This window comes from Neophocaena asiaeorientalis, unplaced genomic scaffold (genome assembly GCF_003031525.2).
Source record: "Neophocaena asiaeorientalis asiaeorientalis breed wild unplaced genomic scaffold, Neophocaena_asiaeorientalis_V1.1 scaffold618, whole genome shotgun sequence".
Lineage (NCBI taxonomy): Eukaryota > Metazoa > Chordata > Mammalia > Artiodactyla > Phocoenidae > Neophocaena > Neophocaena asiaeorientalis.
Genome location: NW_020173978.1, coordinates 294,107 through 312,558, shown reverse-complemented (window position 1 = coordinate 312,558; position 18,452 = coordinate 294,107). Strand labels below are relative to the sequence as shown.

The following is an 18,452-nucleotide window of genomic DNA, read 5'->3' as shown; positions in this document are numbered from 1 at the left end:
CCAGGAAGATCCCACATACCGCGGAGCAACTAAGCCTGTGCACCACAACCACTGAGCCTGCGCTCTTAAAGCCCATGAGCCACAACTACTGAGCCCATGTGCCACAACTACTGAAGCCCGTGCACCTAGATCCCGTGCTCCACAACAAGAGAAGCCACAGCACTGAGAAGCCCACACACCGCAAAGAAGAGTAGCCCCCATTCGCCGCAACTAGAGAAAGCCCGTGTGTGCAACAAAGACCCAACACAGCCATAAATAAATATAAATAAAAAATTTAAAAATAACTCCCCTGTCCCCCAACCCCTAAATCCATGACAACCAACATTCTACTTTCTGTCTCTATAAATTTGACTACTTCAGGTATTTCATATAAGTAGAGTCATACAGTATTTATCTTTTTTGTGACTGGCTTATTTCACTTAATATTAATGTCCTTGGGTTCATCTGTTGTAGCATGTGTCAGAATGTCCTTCCTTATTAAGGCTGAATAATATTCTGTTGTCATATACCACATTTTGTTCATCCCCTCATCTCAGTGGATGCTTGGGTTGCTTCTACCTTTTGGCTATTCTGAATAATGCTGCTATGAAGATTGGTAATCAAATATCTGTTCATGTTCCTGCTTTCAGACTCTTTGGGGAGGAAGGATTGAAAGAATAGAATAGAAATTAAAATTGAAAAGAATTGAAAGAATAGAAGTGAAATTGCTGGATTATATGGTAATTCTGTGTTAAACTTTTTGAGAAACCATCATACCATTTTCCAAAGCAGCTACACATTTTACGTTCCTACGAGCCATGCACGAGTGTTCCAGTTTCTCCACATCCTTACCAACACTTAATTCCTCGTTTTTTTATAATAGCCATCCTAATGGGTGTGAAGTGGTATCTCATTGTGGTTTTGATTTGCATTTCCCTAATGATTAGTGATGTTGAGCATCTTTTCATATGCTTGTTGGCCACTTGTATATCTTCTTTGAAGAAATGTCTTTTCAAGTCATTTGTCCATTTTTGTTTATTTATTTTTTGGCTGTGTTGGGTCTTCGTTTCTGTGCGAGGGCTTTCTCTAGTTGCAGCAAGCGGGGGCCACTCTTCATAGCAGTGCATGGGCCTCTCACTATCGCAGCCTCTCGTTGCGGATCACAGGCTCCAGATGCGCAGGCTCAGCGGCCATGGCTCACGGGCCTAGCCGCTCCGCGGCATGTGGGATCTTCCCTGTCCGGGGCACGAACCCGTGTCCCCTGCCTTAGTAGGCGGACTCTCAACCACTGTGCCACCAGGGAAGCCCGACTCTTGGTTTTAAAAATAAAAAAAAAAACACTCTGTCCTTTCATAACATGAAAAATGCAAGTGAGAACAGAACAGATACTTTTCTTTGTGCAGTTGAATAAGTAAATTAACATTTTGAAACAATCAGGTTTTAAGTGTTTTTCCTGCTTTCATCCATTTTCTTGAAGTAAGCAAGCTAGCCAATGGCTTCTGATTTTTCCTAGCTTAATGCAGATACCGAAAGAGAAGAAGGAGAAGAGTTTGAAGACAACATGGATGTTTTTGATGACAGCAGTTCCAGCCCTTCTGGCACCTTAAGAAATTATCCACTCACCTGCAAAGTTGTTTATTCCTATAAGGTTTGTATTTCTCTAACATACTTCTCATATTAAATTGTGACAACTCTGAAGATACAAGTAACTGTATCTACCCAGCCTCTTATACTGTACTTATCATAAAATTGGTGTTCAGTTCATGTTAGAGGCAACATAATGGGAAAGAGTCCAGGCTCTGACGTCAGACTGCCTCGGTTAAAATCCTGTCTCTGACATTTACGATCTACATAACTACGCTAGTCCCTTGGTCTCTGTGAGCCTCGGTTTTCTTATCTATATTATGGGGATAATATTATAGGGCTAGTTTGAAGACTAAATGAGATGCCACTTTTATAGCAAAGCATTTAGCAAAGTGCCTGACATCTAGTAAATTTTCTGTAAATAGAACTCTTACCCTTATCAATTGCCTGACACAAGACCCTCCGTTACGATAGTTCTCAAAATTGATATTAAAGTAAAATTGCTTGACAGAGCAGTTTTGTTAAACTTTACCTTTCCTAACCTTAATATAACCACCTCTTGTTTCCAGGTTAAGCAAGGATCTGGATAAATAGATTCCTGAACTTCCAAACCTGATTTGGTATAATAGTTCTTAATCTCTTTCACCCCTTCCCTGCTTTCCCATTAGCTTTTTACTCAAAGTAAATTGAGTTTCAGTTCCCCGGTTCCTCTCTTTTCCTTACTCCCTTCATCAATCACTAGCCAGTTCTGTTGAGTCCACCTCCAAAACATATCCTGAATCCATTCACATTTCGCATCTTGGTCTAGGCCATTGCTTTGATTACTGTAAAAGAAAAAAACCCTAATAATTGGTATCCCTTCTTCATACTTGTCTACCAACATACTTGTCTACCACTTTCCACTCTGCAGCCAGAATTATCTTTAATACGTATAGGAGGTTATTTTATTCCCCTGCCTAAAACCCTTTATAAGCTTTCCATCACACAAAGAAAAATAAACTCTTCACAAGGGCCTATAATGTCCAGATTGATCTGGCCCCTGCAAATCTCCTTAGCTTCATGTCAGACCAACCCACCCAGCCCATGCACTACATGTTAGCAACTCTGGCTGCCTTTCAGTCTTCAAAAGCACTACGCACCTCTCTGACTTGACAGCTTTGCCCTTGCTGCTCCCCTACCTGGAACTGTCTTTTCCCAAATCTTGGTTGGCTGCCCACTGCTCTTCATATAGGCTCAGCTCAAATACTGCCTCCTCAGGTTTCCCCTGACCACCTAAATGCATAGCCAACTCCCCAGTCACAACTCTATCCCATTGCCCTTTTGTCCTCATTTATTTACTATATAGCACCTATCACCAACCAAACTGAATCTTGTTTGTTTTCATACTTCTTTATCTGACTCTCCACTAAAGGTCCATGAAGGCAGAAACCTTGTCTATGTCTGTGTACCTTGTTTATGTGTCTTCAGCACCTAGGACAGTGCCTGGCACATAGTGGGTCCTCAGGAAATAATTGTGGAATGAATAAATGAATGATGTAAGGAAGGCATGAACAAATGAATCCCTTTCATTTTAATGAATGGCACTAATTTTAATGAATTCCTTTCATGTTAATGCCATGCTTAAGGGACAACAGCAGAGGAAGGGTCTGAGGAGAATCTAAATCATACATGGGACAGTCTCACTCCTACCACCACCATCCCTGGAGAGCCAAAAGCTGATATTATTTACTCCTCAATATCAGTGATTACCAGACTTTTCTTCATTTAACATCCTTTTATTATATATTTAAGTTAACAATACTTCCTCTTTTCTAAAAGGGTTGGGATTTTTTTTTTCCCAATGTAAACTGTCTTGATAACCTTTTGAAAATTTGAAGTCATCTTCCGAGATACTTGTAAGGTGTTTTAAAATATTATAAAACTTGGTTGGGATTGTTTCCCTATCTTCCGTCTCAGTATTATATTTACTTTGAAGTTCCAGAATTAAAATTTAAGGTCCTTAAACAGAGAGGGTCCTGGGTATCTGAGTGATTATTACATCTGAGGAATTTTACAGATGAGGTAGCATTTCAGTGGGGTCATGAATAAGATCTTTCTAGTTACAGTGATAAGGTAGGGAAGGGAAAGAGCCTTATAAGCAAACAGCAGATACAGAGACACAGTTTGATGAGATAATAGGGTGTTCAGGAAATGTTAAACTCAGTGTTGTGTGAGCATCAAGTGTGGGAAATAGAGCAGCTGGAAGTAAAGATGTCAGATAGACCTGTAGATCAGACTGAGTTTGGCTTTTATCCTGGCTGAAGGAAGCCATTGGGTGTCCTAAAATCAGACTAGGCTTTTAAATAAGGTAACCCTGGTCGTGGTATAGATATTCCAGAGAGGGTAGATTAGAGTGGAGTTAGTCTCTATAAGCCTAGTTGTGATTCCTATGGTCCAGACCAGCAAAGAAGGCCTAAGTTAATCTGGTGAGAACAAAGAAAAGCTAAATTTAAGGAGTAGTTTCAAAAGCCTTAAAAATGCTCATAACTTTGACCCTACTACTTACTATATATCCTAAGAAAGTGACCCACAATATAGAAAAACATTCTGGATACAAAATGCTCTTTCATCATAGTACTACTTTATAATAGCAAAGTTGGCAGTCCAATAAGGAAATAGTTAAGTAAATTAACCATTCATATAATGTAACCATAACAAAATTTTATGAAGATAATTGAAAATTATATTAGAGTTTTTTATGTAAGAAGAAATATGTCCAAAAAGTAAGATACCAAATTGTATTACCTTAAGGTCTTAATTATACATATTTCTAGCTTTTCTACAGTGAACATGTATTACTTTTGTAATCAGGAAAGATCATTGTTTTAAAAGAAAACAGGAAATTTAGAGAGATGGTGGTGGGAATGGAGGGCATGGCTGCTTCTGGGGTCCTGGCTGCCACTGCATATTAGGACTTCATGAGGTAGTGTGAGACCACGTGTTTATTTAATAACTATTTACTGACTACTTGCTGTCTTTAGTTGGGATAAGTGAGAAGAATTACATTCCCTGCCTTAAGTAAGTCATTCTAATAGGAAGCGCACAAGTGCAAACAACTAACTTGAGTGCCACAGTAGTCAGTGTTAGAGGGATGCTCAAAGCCTTCTAAGAATAAAAGGAGGAAAAAGCAGCCAGCTCATTGTGGGTGGTCTTGGAAAACATATAAGCTTGGCATCAAATCATGAGTAATAATAATAGCTACCATTTATGAAGTCCTGTGTGCCCTGTATTGTACATATATATATATATTTTTCTAATCCCTTCAATAACCCTATAAGGAAGATATTATCAACCAACCCATTAATTCAACAAATATCAGTACGTGAGCACCTTCCATGTACCATGCTGTGCTCTTTTCTAGGCTTGGGGATATAGCATTGATGAACACAGATAAAAATCTCTGCCCTCGTGGAGCTTACATTGTAATAGGAATAAAAAAGAAAACTGAGGCTCTAAAAGGTCTTATGGTCACTTGCCTGTAGAAACAGACTGAAGCTGGACTTGAACTCACAGTAATCTAAATCTAGTCACCAGATGGGAAAGAGGGAGCAGGGCCTGCTGGAAAGAAGGAACAGCCTGTAAAAGCATAGAGGCAATAAAGAACGTGGTATGTTCAGAGAATAGGGAATAGTTTGCTGGGGCCAAAGCATCAAGAGACCACAGGGTTTTGAGTGTCATGCAAAGGACCTGACCTTGTCAAGTGGAAGAATTGGTCACTGCTTGGGTATGGTATGATCAAGCTAGTGTCTGCTTATATAACAATGTTGGACAACTTGCGTGGACCTTCATGACTTTTTTTTTACAAGGGCAGCATTGTATTTAAAGGTGTTCTTAACCCTCCTGCTTTGCTATCACACACACTGAAATCTGGTTGTGTTGGATAACTTTTTAAGTTTTGCCACAGAATTTGTTATGTAGGTGCCTTTTGCTGGTATATTCAAGGCATAGTGTGGTTTCAGATTAGTGAAAAAATTCCATTGGAGGGGGTTGGTGGTGGTGGTGGGATGAATTGGGAGATTGGGATTGACAGATATACACTAATATGTATAAAATAGATAACTAATAAGAACCTGCTGTATAAAAATTAATTAAATTAAATTTTTAAAAGATTCTATTGGAAAAGCTATCAAAATTCAGTGAGCTTTTTTTTCCCTCATATTTTAAGATCAGAGGTAATCTACTTAAAATTCTGTCCTGGAGTATTTCTGTGATTGGTCAGCCATTTTCAATACCATTTTTCTGTCTCAAGTAGCTATTATAGCAATGTCCAGAATCTGGGTTTGATGAAATGTACATGAAATAGGAAATGAGTCTTTGGAAATGAGCCTTGCCTTACTTTTGCTTGTGTAATTTGGAGATATTTTACACTTTGAGACTGTGAGATCTGAAAAACTATATGGTCTAAAGCAGTAGTTTTAACTAATCTTGGGACTTGGGGAAAGCTTTTAAGGCTGTTCACTAAGAGCCAGAAGATGTCCACAGACCCCTCCTGTTACATGTGACAGGCAAGTCTCTTTATGAAACAAAGTCACAAAGTCTCTCTCTACAACCCCCCTGCAGAGTCCCTGAGAGCTTGCTCTCAGATTCTACTGCCTCAGGGGTAGTATTTAGGTGTCTGGTGCTAGTGGACTCCTGCTGTTAGGGATTTAAAAAAAAAAAAACACCACAGCAACTTCTGCAGAAGCACACAAGTGGATCAGCCTAGTTTCTACAGTTAAGTTGGAGCATCAGTCATTTCTCTCCTACAATTTTCTTCTCTTGGCCACTGTTTTACGGTGATTCCAGACAAATTCCAGGCATTGGTCAAGCTATCAGTCAATCCATGTACATAGCTCTTTGCATTTTCACAGCCTGCACCTCCATGGTAGCCCTCTGGTATAGTTCTAATTCACGGCTTTCTCCTTTGCTTGTGCTTCCCAAATCATCATGGTTCTGTGCTTATTCATCCCACACTAACTCCCCCATCTTCCCGAGAATGGCAGGATTGTCATTTTGAAGAAATGGAGGCATCAAGAAGTTGAGTAACTTACCAATAGATACATAAGCTGGAGCTAGAACCCAGGTCCTCTACTTCCAGCAGAGTGCTGTGTTCACTGAACCTGATTGCCTCTTGAGGATTCCGTTTCTCCAGTTTTTGTTGTGGCTTTATTTTGTTTAGTTTTTTAAAGTAAAACTTCACCTCATTATGATAGTTTTACAACACTCAAATTTTTATGTTCAATACGTTTTTCAAAATCATTTTGATCCCCAGTTTTTGTTATGATCAGTTCACATCTGCTCTTTATCTAACCTTTTTAATTTTGTCCATGACCATCCTACATTGCAGGCTTCTCAACCAGATGAGTTGACCATTGAGGAACATGAGGTGTTAGAAGTGATTGAAGATGGAGATATGGAAGACTGGGTAAAGGTATATTCCTTTGCTCATATCGCCCCTTCTTGTGACATTTTCAGGAGTTTGTTTTGGTTCTTGTTGTACCCTGTCCAAATTGTGTGTGCAAACCTGTTTTGTCACATGTCTTTTACTCAGGCTCGAAATAAAGTCGGCCAAGTGGGTTATGTACCAGAAAAGTACCTACAGTTTCCCACCTCGAACAGTCTGCTGAGCATGCTGCAGTCCTTGGCTGCTTTGGACAGTCGGTCACACACATCCAGCAATTCCACGGAGGCCGAACTCGTTTCAGGCAGCCTCAACGGAGATGCCAGTGGTAAAGACTGAAACAAGGCACTCTTTATTTGGTCACATTTGGCCTAAACTGTATTACCCTGGAGTCAGCCTTCAGTAGGTTAAAAAGCACAACTTTATTCCTTTTCTGTAATATGTTTATTTGGTCACGTTTATCCTGTACAGTAGAACCCTAAAGTTGATCTTCAGTGAGTACAGAATTATAGCTGTACGATGGCCTTTTAGTTGTCACTTGTGCATGGGGTGGCTGCAAAAGTAACCTGGTTGTCGGTGTTCTTACTGCATTTTTCTCTCTCTTGCTACCTAGTCTGTTTTGTGAAAGCACTTTATGACTACGAGGGCCAGACAGATGATGAATTATCTTTTCCTGAGGGAGCAATCATCCGAATCTTGAACAAAGAAAACCAGGATGATGATGGCTTCTGGGAAGGGGAATTCAATGGGCGGATTGGAGTTTTCCCGTCAGTGCTAGTGGAAGAACTTTCAGCCTCAGAAAATGGTGACACTCCATGGATGCGAGAGATTCAGGTGCACAACAGGGGGAGAAAGCTGGATTAAAAGATGTTTAAAGAAAATGACTCCCAAGGAGTCTGTTGACCCACGCAAAAGTGGGCTGTGGTCTTGGCCTCACCCTCACCACTCCAATCCTTGGTTGCCGGGTTTCTGCAAAACTGAATTTGGGAAGCAGAGACTTGTCAGTCAGGCTCTTGTGCAATGGCTGTATGACAGCTCACTTCTCCCACATTCTGTTCTCTGAATTGGGGAACGAAAATACTAAATTGTGTGTGACATACAAAAGAATGGTTTGGTAGAGAGAGAGAGAAACCAGAGAGGGAATGTATTGTCTCTGTGGTTAGTTTATGCAGTAAAAATATTAGCTTGCTCTTTTTCTCCCTCACACTGTCAGAGCCTCCCTGCCCAGCCCAGGTCCTACTAGTCCTTTTCGGAGAACTGATGAGCCTGCCAGAGCTCCATAGGCTTAGCTCAATCATAGCAAACCTTGTCTTTATGGGAAACTTCTAATTCGGATCAGTCACAGCAGGCCTGGCAGGTCCAGGACCATAAGGAACATGTCTGTCCATCTTACTTGTGTGGTATTGTGACCACTTAGCGTGACATTTACAGAACCTGGGGGAGTCAGAAACTCAGCCAATTATTTTATCTTCACTGAAAAATACAACTTGTCCCTTTTTTTGTTCTTCACTGAACTAATTTGGTATGTTTTCAATAGAACTCTCGAGAATGGTTTGACTTGGTAACTGTTTAAGATAAACTAAAATCAGTAGTATAATGAGATCTGTGGAAGGAAAAAGTTAAATGCAACACAAAACTGGGGGTTGGGGTGGTTATTCTAGGCTCATTTGCTTCTAATGAGGCTGACCAAGAAAGTTAATAATCATAACTTAGCTCCAAAGAAAAGTAATTTGCCAGGAGTAGTCAGAGAAGCCTGCTGGTCTCTCCTTCCTCAAGTGAGCACTTCGTAACCTCTCTTCCCTTTGCTGCAGATCTCTCCCTCCCCCAAGCTGCCCGGCTCCCTGCCTCCACTGCCACTGTATGACCAGCCTCCTAGTAGCCCTTACCCCAGCCCAGATAAGAGGAGCTCCCAGTACTTCCCCCGCTCTCCTTCAGCAAATGGTAAGGGTTCTCCTGGGCATGGGTCTACATACACTTTCATTCAGAAATCCACACGTTCACCTGAAGAGCAAACAGATCTGCATTAGCATTTTTATTGCTCAACAACACAAATAAATTGAGCTTCTTTGATTCCCTCCCTTAGAAAACAGCTTCCATGCCGAATCGCCAGGATTCTCACAGGCATCCAGACATACTCCTGAGACCTCATATGGGAAACTACGACCTGTAAGTCTCTTATCTGGCAGGGTTATAGAATGCGTAGTTTCTCCAAATTGAAAGTTAGAAATTAATGTATCTCCATGACCCCTGTGTTGTTACTAATTCCCTCCATGCCAGGGTAAGATGGAGTTGGGAAGTTAAAAGGAGCTCTGGAAAAGGAAGGCTATAAAAATGAACACATCTTGGAAGGTCTAGCTTACACTGGTGCTTTCCTCACTGAGCCATGGAGAGATTGCAAGGTGACAGCTATGAAAGTGTATTTAAATTATAACAAGCTCTGAGAGCATTAAAGTGGTCTAATTGTGAAACAGAAGCATTTTTTTTTTCCAGCAGGCATTTTATAATAACCTATTTTCCAGGCCTCTAATTGCCTCTTTGACGGACACTGAAATGAAATAAGATACATGCATTTTGAGGTTTGAGAGCTTCTATTCTCAAAGGAATCTGTTCTTACAAATAATCACCTCTACTGGCCCCTCACTGACTCCACCCCACCACCTCACTGTGAAACAGCTCTTCCAAGGTCGTAACTTTCGCAGGCTAATCTAGTGCATATTTGCAATTTTATTTTCCTAGACCCCCTTATCAGCATTTGACACAGTTCTCTGAACCACTCACTACCTTTGGCTTTGTTCATTCAGCAGATATTGAGTGCCTTGTTAAGGACTTGGTTCTTGATCCTAAAAGTTTAGGAAGCTATTGTAAGATTGTAAGCAGGACAGTGATATGACCAGTTGTGCATTTTTAAAACACCATTATGGCAGCTAAGTGGAGGATGAATGGAAGGTGATAGAATGGACACAGGGAGCCATTAGGAGGCTGGAGCAGTGGTCCAAGCAAGAGGGGACAGTAGTGTGGACTAGCGGGTAAGAGCGTGAATGGAGAGAAGTGGACCTGTTTGTTCTACCACACTTTCCTGGTCTGCTTTCTACTTCCTGGCCCTTCCTTTTTGTTACTGAGTCCAAGCTCACTCTTCTCGCCGCAGGACAGGCCAATAAATCGGGAGACGAGGTATTGAGGCGAAGAATAGCGACTTTACTTGGAAAGCCGGCAGACCAAGGAGATGGCAGACTAGGGTCCCCAAAAAACCATCTTGGATGCCTGTTTCTTTTATAGAACAGAGGTGGGGGAGGAGGTGAGGAAGTAAAGTTAAAAGGCCATTAGTTTTGCCTGCTTGGCCAGCATGGGGAGGGGATGTGTTAATTTCTTCTTTTCTGCAGCCATTCACAGGTGGGCAGGGTCAGATTGTCTCCCTGTGAGCTGAACAAAGGCACTTTAGTTTAACATTCAGGCAGAGGGGCAGGGTTCCCTGAGGCAGGCCACTATGTATGATTATAATAACAAAAGCAACAAAAAGCAAAGGTTAAAGTCAAAGAAACAGATCCAGCACAGAGTCAGAACTGGCTCTTCCCTGTTATATTTTCATTGACCTTTGCGGGCTTCTCTGCCTCTGTCCATCTCTGTTGATGCTTCTCAGGGTTCTTTCCACGGGCTGCTTCTCTTAAAGTCATTAGAGTCACTCTCTGAGTAATCTCATCTACTCCCAAGGCTTTGATAACCACTTATTTACTGACAACTCCCAGATTTATAACTGCCAATCCAGTCTCTTCCCTGAGCTTCAGACTTGTGGAAATCTCATTGTGTATGTACCAAAACCCCCAAAACTCAGCAAAACACGAGTTAATTATCTTCCCACCCAGACATACTCCTTCTCCCATATTTCCTGTCCTGGTGAGTGGTACCCCCATCCTGCCAGTGCTCTGCCATCACTCGTGACACCTCCCTGACCCTGCCTTCCACAGAGTCATCGCAAGTCCTGCCAGGTTTACCTTGGAGACAGCTGTCAAGTTTTTCCACCCTCTGCTGCCCCACTGCCCGTACCCTAGTGCAGGCCAACATCAGCTTTCTTTCAGACCACCACATGAGTCTCCAAAACTGTCATCTGTATTCTCGCCCACCACCACTGTTTTCTTCAAACTTTTACCTGAGTCATCTTTTCACACATCTGATACTGCTGTTTAAAATCCACCAAAGATTCCTCTTTGCCTACAGAATAAAGCTCCGATTTTTAAATATGGATTAATGAGGCCCTTCATGACTTACCCCCAGCCTACCTCTCTAGTCTTCTCTCTTGCAACTCTCCTTCCAAGACATGTTGAAAGGTTTTCAGTTCTCCAAGCATTGCTCTCACTTTCAACTCTAGGCCTTTGCTTTGGACGAGGCTTTTAGGGCTACAAAGACTCTTGTGCCCATGAGGACTTCAGCCTAGGCAAGAACCTGAATCATGAGTTTCACATTTCATCCAGAACAATAGGTCCTTCTCAGTGTAAGAAGTTGTGAAAATTAAGTTGAAAGCACATGCTTAGAGCATTTCTGAGAGCCCTGGGGTGCCCATGTCCTTGGATAAATGACTAGTTGGGGTTTGGATGCTTCAGGCACTGAATCGGGAAGCTGACTGACAATCCATGTGATGGTTTCCTGCTCAGGTCCGGGCAGCTCCCCCTCCACCTACGCAGAACCACCGAAGGCCAGCAGAGAAGATCGAGGATGTGGAAATCACACTGGTGTGATGATGGCTTTGCCTGTCCGTTACTGCTACAATCAAGGCCAGGCTTAGAGTTTGGCCAGTCTTGTTTTTTAGGCACCTTTGCATGATGATGACTCGAACAGAGCAAAAACAAGGAGGATTATATGTGACTGGGTGGCCTGGTAGACTCCTCCCATGTTTTGAATATTTTGTGCCTTTTTTTGTTGTCATTTTCTATGTCATCTCTCCTACCACAGCACAAATCCTAGAGGGCCCTAGAAACACAGAGGGGGACAGCCCTCTTGCCTAACAGTGGCCCATTTTTGTATGAGACTCAAGACCAGGCCTCGATCAGGGCACAGTCACAGAGATACTGATCATGTGCACTCGTACAGTATATTACTGTGGCCACAAGGATGTGGCAGAGATTCTCATCTTTCTTCAAGTGGCTTCTGCTCATCTGATTGAGTTTAATCAGATCACATTGGCTACATAAGGAAGCAGGAGGAGGGATTTCAGGAGAGGCTGGCTCCTCCCCGCAGTTAGTCCCCAAATTGAGAAACTGAAACCGTATTGGAACAAAATGGACTGCCCTGAGTTTAGTACCAATTGCATTAATGCACATCTCTTCCACAACTAACAGATTTAAAACAATAACAGTGTCCTTTGTATTAATATTTATGCCATTCATTTAGTATTAGTGGAGCTAACATGGAGGGGCTGAACTAGTAGCCGAATCTCATCCCATCACATAGACTAATAGAAAGGAGGCTGTGGCAAAAGCAGAAATGGAGCTCCCAGATCTGAAATGAGCCAATTTAATGTTCTTTTTATATTTGGGTATTTTTCATTTTAATTTTTGCAGCGTATACTATTCTGACCAGTATCCTTAGAATCTGAATGTCTAGATAAGCTGGGGACACATACTTGCCTTGTCGAGCTTCTCTACTGGGGAGGCCTCTAGCATTATTTTATTCCCAAGCCAGTCCACTGGCCCAGGCAGCCACCCACCACATAAAATGCAGCTTCCCAGGTCCAACTGACCTGACATTTCCTTGGGAGGAAGAACCTGTGGCTCATGGAAACCAGCTTCCTGTGAAGGACTAAAGGATTCCACAGGTGCAAATTGACAGGTTCTCCACGTCACAGGGAGAGCCAAGAGTAGCCTTCTCTGCAGGCTAACAAACCCATAGCCGCAGTTGTCCCAGAGTAGGCCTCCAGCGGCCCTCCACCTCCTATGGAAGATAGGGAGTGCATTGCTTAGGGACTAAGGGGTGTTTGCCAGTTGCTTTTTTTTTTTTTTTTTTTAATCAAATTTGTAGAATTTAATTCGAAAGTTGTCTTATGCTTTGAAAATGCCATCCCTCCTAAGAATCTAAAAACGTGAAATGCTCGCCAAATGTCCCCATGGGATTTTTGACCAAAAGTAAGGTCAGAGCTGAAGAAATTTTCAGTTAGTCATTTGATCACTTCAGTGACAGTACCCATTGATGAATCTTCTCCGTGATTTGAGGATTTTTTTGTTTTTTGCTTCTTAACCTGTTGATCTATTTGAGGTCTTTTTGTGTTTATCAAACTTATTCTTAAGTTTAAAAAAATTTTAAAGGGTGGGTTTTTTTTTTAAGATTTTAAAGTTTGTTGACAAGTTTAAAATCTTCAAAGCACTTTAGAAATCTTCAAAGTGCTGAAATCAGGCAATTCTTGCCACCCAGTCTTGTATTCTCTCTTTAGCTAGCAAAATTGTCCTTGAATCTGGGTTTTCCACATTCTCAGAGGGTTATTTGAAATCTTTTGTTATATTTTAAAATATTTTTTGGAAGAGCTGCTAATTTTATTTTAAAAATACAAAGTTGTAAAAATATGCCTCCTTTTTAAAAAGAACCCCTCCCTCCAGGACATGTAATCCAGTGTCACAGTGCACACGGCTGGGCTCAGAGGAAGCGCCTCTGTGCAGATGTGCTTTCTTTACAGTGGCTGTAAAAACTTTGTATTTATTATGTATAAAATGTTGAATAATAAAAAAATGGAATTAAGTTTTCTAAGTTTTACTTATAAAGAGATTTGGGTAAGCAGGCTTTTCCAAATACCCAGTGCTTCTTATAAAGACACTTCTAGGCCCTCCTTTAAACCCTACAACAGATACAAAGAGGGGGAAGTAAATTAATCCATCCATGGGACAAACAGTCCTGCATGCCACCCACCTGCCATGTGTAATACCCTGCATGCTAGAGATAGAAATAAATAAGTTGTGGTCTTGGCTCTCAAGGTTCTTTCCCAGTGGAGAAAAAAGGTATACACATGAGGACAGTACTGTGTGAGGTGCTGGAAGGGCGAGGCAGGGAGTGTGCTGAGGGAGCTGAGGAGGGAGCTCTGATTCTACAGCTGGAAGGGCGAGAGGAGGGCCACTGAGTCCCCTCAGAGGATGTGACTGCTGGCTTCTAGGAAGTGGGCACTCTGGACTACTCTGTCCTTTCCTAAACCTCCACCCTGAGTAATGAGTCAAGGGAAGGAGATTTTACTGGTCTCGGGGGTGGCTAGAGGATTCCAGGTGAAAAGGTGAGTCCCTCTGGCTGCCTGCCGGCCCAGTGAGGATGAGAGGTCAGCCTGTTTGGGGAGGGGCCCCACAGCCCTCCTCTTCCAGAGCTGCGCACGTGTGATATGTATTCTTCCAGACGTTTTCTGTGCATAGAACTCATATGCACACACTGCCTTTTTATATGTGAGATTATATAATACATTTAGGTTTACCTCATTCTTTTTGAAGGCTGCATTATATTCCACTGTTCGGATATATCATAATTTAAACATTCCTGCAGTGATGGATGATGAGGTTGTATCCATCCATTTGCTACTCGAAAGTTGAAATGAACACCTTTGTGCATAATTCTTTAAAAATTTGTTCCAGTGAAAATATTGGGTAAATTCCTAAATACGTAACTTGAGAGTCAAAAAGGTATGTGTGTATTTAATTTTGTTAGATGTTGCCAAATTGGCCTCCAAAATAACCGTATCCATTGACACTCCCACCAACAGCGTAGAAGACAACATGGACTTTGGAGTTGGAAGGTCTGAGTTTAATCCTGCCTCCCACTTGACAGCTGTGGAACCCAGCTTCAGTGTCCCCATCGGAAACATGAGAATAATGCTGTGGATCCAAGGACATGTAAAGTGTGCAGCACAGGGTGGTCCCCACAAGCATCCCTCACCATCACTTCGCCCACCTTCAGCGGCCTCCCCTACAGAACTGCTCCTTGCTATCCTTCCAGCCTCCTAGTAACACAGGGCTGTCATGAGGCCCAATGGAAAGAGTGGGTGTGAAAATGCTTCACCATAAATATGGTGAGGACTATCAGTGCACATTTAATATCTCTTCCATCTCTTGCCTTCCCCTGCTAATGAAAGCTGCTCGCATTCAAGACTACTGTTGGCCCCAGAGGCCTGGTCTGTGACCAGCGGACGGAATTAAGCTAATCATCCCACCCCTGTATCATAGCTACATTGGGGCCTCCTTCATCACAGGAACTAAAGGTAAGGCAGCTGAACCAGGTTCGCAGCACATCACCTAGATCCCTTTCCTCTGACCCACCACCCCAACCCACATCCACAGGCAGACAGAAGCAACTGGGAGGATATCCTCTGGCCGCAGCCCTGCCACCGCTTGATGGACGCCCTTTCCACTGGGCTGCCACAACCCTGACTTTAAAAGAAGTAGAATGAGATGATTTCCAAGGGCTTATCCAACTCTTATGTTCTAGATAAGTTCAGTTTCTAGATGCAGAGTGAGAACATCACACAAAAAGGTCACAATATTTGAGAACAGACTTTACGAACACAGAGACTTCTCAGGATGGCCAAAAGTTGAAAATTCAAGCCACTGAACTCTCCACTGGGACAGAGCAAACTGTCCTCTGGGTTGTGGTCACACCCGGGCTGCACTATTCACTCACTGCCCAACGAGCCCAGCCAAAGCTTTCGGTTGTGAAGCCCGTTATTTCCTAACCCTCTGAGGGGCCTTGTAACAAAATCTGGCTGAGTCTTTGCATTTAATGCTCGTTATGAAGCTGTTTTTCATGACTAAAATACGTTACAGAAATTTTAGTTTAGAAGGGAGAGAACTGTCCTGAAATCCTACAACTTAACCAGTACAGAAATTTTAGTTTAGAAGGGAGAGAATTGTCCTGAAATCCTACAACTTAACCAATATAAGTTTCCTCCTAGATGTTCCCTGTGTTTGCTGTTACTGCTTGATCTGCCAAGAACCCCGTGAATGCCAAAGAGCATTTTGTTTCTGGACCATTTTCCCCTGGTCCCACTGGCCAAAAAAACAAATGCAGCATTTCTGCTGTGTCTGTGTCAGAGAGCCCTGGTCTGGGAATATTTTCCTGGAATGTTATCCTGAAACAGCAGAAATGAACACACCTCTTAGGGTTCACACCTCTTCCACACTGTGTGCTCAACACCTAAGCATGTGTTTTGTCACTCACTTGCTCCTATGAGGGGCAGGGGAAGAGCCTGGTTAAGAGGCCTGTATTCAAGTCCCTGGGCTGCCTCGATTACCTGTGCCCTTAAGGTCATCCCTTCACCCCTCTGGGCTTTCCTTTTCTTGTCCCTAAAGTGGGAATGAGAAGACAATACAAACTTCGTAAGACCCAGGGGGATCAAATAAGATAATGTACAGATAAGCTGAAAATATTTTTGACTAGTGGATGAGAATCTGTAAGAAGAAAACTACCTGTACCAGACACGTCACGTCGCATCTCACAGATGGGTCCACACCTAGTGCCACCAGGATTCCTCCAGAGAATGATGGGCCAGGACCACCTCTATTTGTTCAGTCAGCAAACTTACTGCCCCAGGCCACGTTCTGGGCATTGAGACATAAGTGACTCAGTTCCCATCCCCGTCACCAACGGGCTCACATCTGGTGGGGGTGACGTGGGAACAGCAGTTTCAAGCCAAAGTGCCTCTCCCAGGACAGGGAGATGACCAAGGGGCAGTAGGACCCCAGAGCAAGAGCCTCTGTCATTTCTCCCTCTCAAGCTTCAGGCAGGTAGAGGAGGTGGTACCCATGCCTGTACCACAGCCCCAGGGAAGAGCCCGGATCACCAATGGTGAGGTGCAGAGCCATAGAGCAGGGAGAGTCTCACGGACGTGGAAACTCTTCCCACTGTGATTCGCCCAACTTCTCTCAGGAAGGTAACTGGGAGTAGAACCTAGAACCTGGCCTCCAGAAGACCAGGCCAGCAGCTCTCTGCAGAGCCCAAGTCCAGTTTTTAGAAAAGAAGGAATCGGGGGCCTGGATTCTTATCCCTGCTCTGATGTGTGACCCTGGTCCCTCTCTGGCCCTCAGTCCATATGCACAGCAAGGGTGACACTTTTGACATTAGGGAACAAACTCAGGCAGGCAGCCCCTGCGTACTGAACACCTGAGTAGCAACTATGGAAAACCTGGAGAGAACTGGAAGCTCAGAGCGTTTTTTTTTTTAATAGATCTTTGTTGGAATATAATTGCTCCACAAAACCGTGTTAGTTTCTGTTGCACAACAAAGCGAATCAGCCATATGCATACACATGTCCCCATATCAGAGTGGTTTTAAGCACAGGGTTCTATCCCTGCCCCCTCTGCTGCCCGGGACTGCAAAGACTAGAAGTGCAGCCTTCCCAGCTGGCACCCCTCTGAGCTCTTCCCCTGCTTGGCCTTTGCCAACCCTTTTCCCCACACTTGCCTCATTCCCTGGAATGCCCAGCCTGTCTCTGGCCTTCCAGACTTGCTCTTCCAGGAAGCATTCCCTCCAGGTGAGTTAAGGTGTGCATGTGCTCCCTGAAGTGAGGCAGGCATGTGCTAGCAGATCTGCCCCATGAAGAAAGGAAGGCTTAAGGGGAGTAAAGGGGTCACTGTCCCAGGAGTTGAGTCATATAACTTCCTGAGCTCCTTTTCTGCATTCTCTAAGCAGTCTGAATTCACTGCAGTCCTGTGAGGTACTTGCCCCAGATGATGTAGCTGGTTTAACAGCCTCCCAGGATTCAAGTTCACCTCCCTCCTGCGGCCCTGCCTGTCCCTCATTTCAAAGGACACTAACCACCCCCCCCCAGGCTCAGGCCTAGGCACCCAGGGCCAGAATGGAAAAAGAGAAGCAGGGAGGGATTTGGTTTAGACAGAAAGCTAGAATCATCTACCCGATGGAAGCAGTGGGCAGGCACACTGCTGGAGCACGGCGGGTAATGCCCTGCAGCTCTGCCTAATTGGGAGCCCAGATTCGCTGACATTTTGTTTAAAAAAAAAAAAAAAAAAGTATGACAAGAGTCACAATCCTGCTGTGCCAACTGTGATGATCTCGTGTCACTTACCCTCTCTGAGCCTCAATTTTCTCATCTGTGAAAGAGACACCTACATCACAAGGTGGTTGGGAGGAACAAGATACTGGATAGAAAGCACAGGGCACAGGGCCTGATGCAGCTCAGTAACGGTGGCTACTGGAAGCTTTGGTCTTTCTGGCCGTGAATCCCAGGAGGCGGGAGAATGGCCTTGGCAGACCTAGGCAGCTGGTGACTCCTGGTGGCCGCTGAGAGCCAGGGCATGAGGGCCAGACCTTCAGCAGCCTTAGATTCAAAAGATCCTGGACTCCTAGAGTCTTTGACTGTTAGACTTGCTGAGTCCTCAAATAAGAGAATTCAGTCACTTATGAACATTCCCTGAGGCTTTCTCTGGCTCTGAGGCCTGATCCCAGGGAATACTTTGCTCCTATCCTGGCCTCTGCCAAGAGCTTCCTGACTGAGTTGGAG

At 43.4% G+C, this 18,452-nt stretch overlaps 1 protein-coding gene across 3 annotated transcripts in view; it reads left to right on the top strand.

Moving 5' to 3' along the window:
• The window catches only part of FCHSD2 (FCH and double SH3 domains 2), a 309,212-nt gene extending 295,510 nt beyond the window's left edge, over positions 1–13,702 (top strand). For 2 of the 3 annotated variants that reach the window (XM_024753308.1, XM_024753307.1), the window contains exons 14-19: positions 1,493–1,627; positions 6,929–7,310; positions 7,596–7,816; positions 8,794–8,923; positions 9,066–9,148; positions 11,629–13,702. In XM_024753308.1, the coding sequence (XP_024609076.1) occupies positions 1,493–1,627; positions 6,929–7,310; positions 7,596–7,816; positions 8,794–8,923; positions 9,066–9,148; positions 11,629–11,712 (1,035 nt within the window). In that variant the 3' untranslated portion in view covers positions 11,713–13,702. The remainder of the gene's footprint in view (positions 1–1,492; positions 1,628–6,928; positions 7,311–7,595; positions 7,817–8,793; positions 8,924–9,065; positions 9,149–11,628) is intronic. The other variant, XM_024753309.1, reaches the window with a different exon arrangement.
• Positions 13,703–18,452: the final 4,750 nt, after the last annotated feature.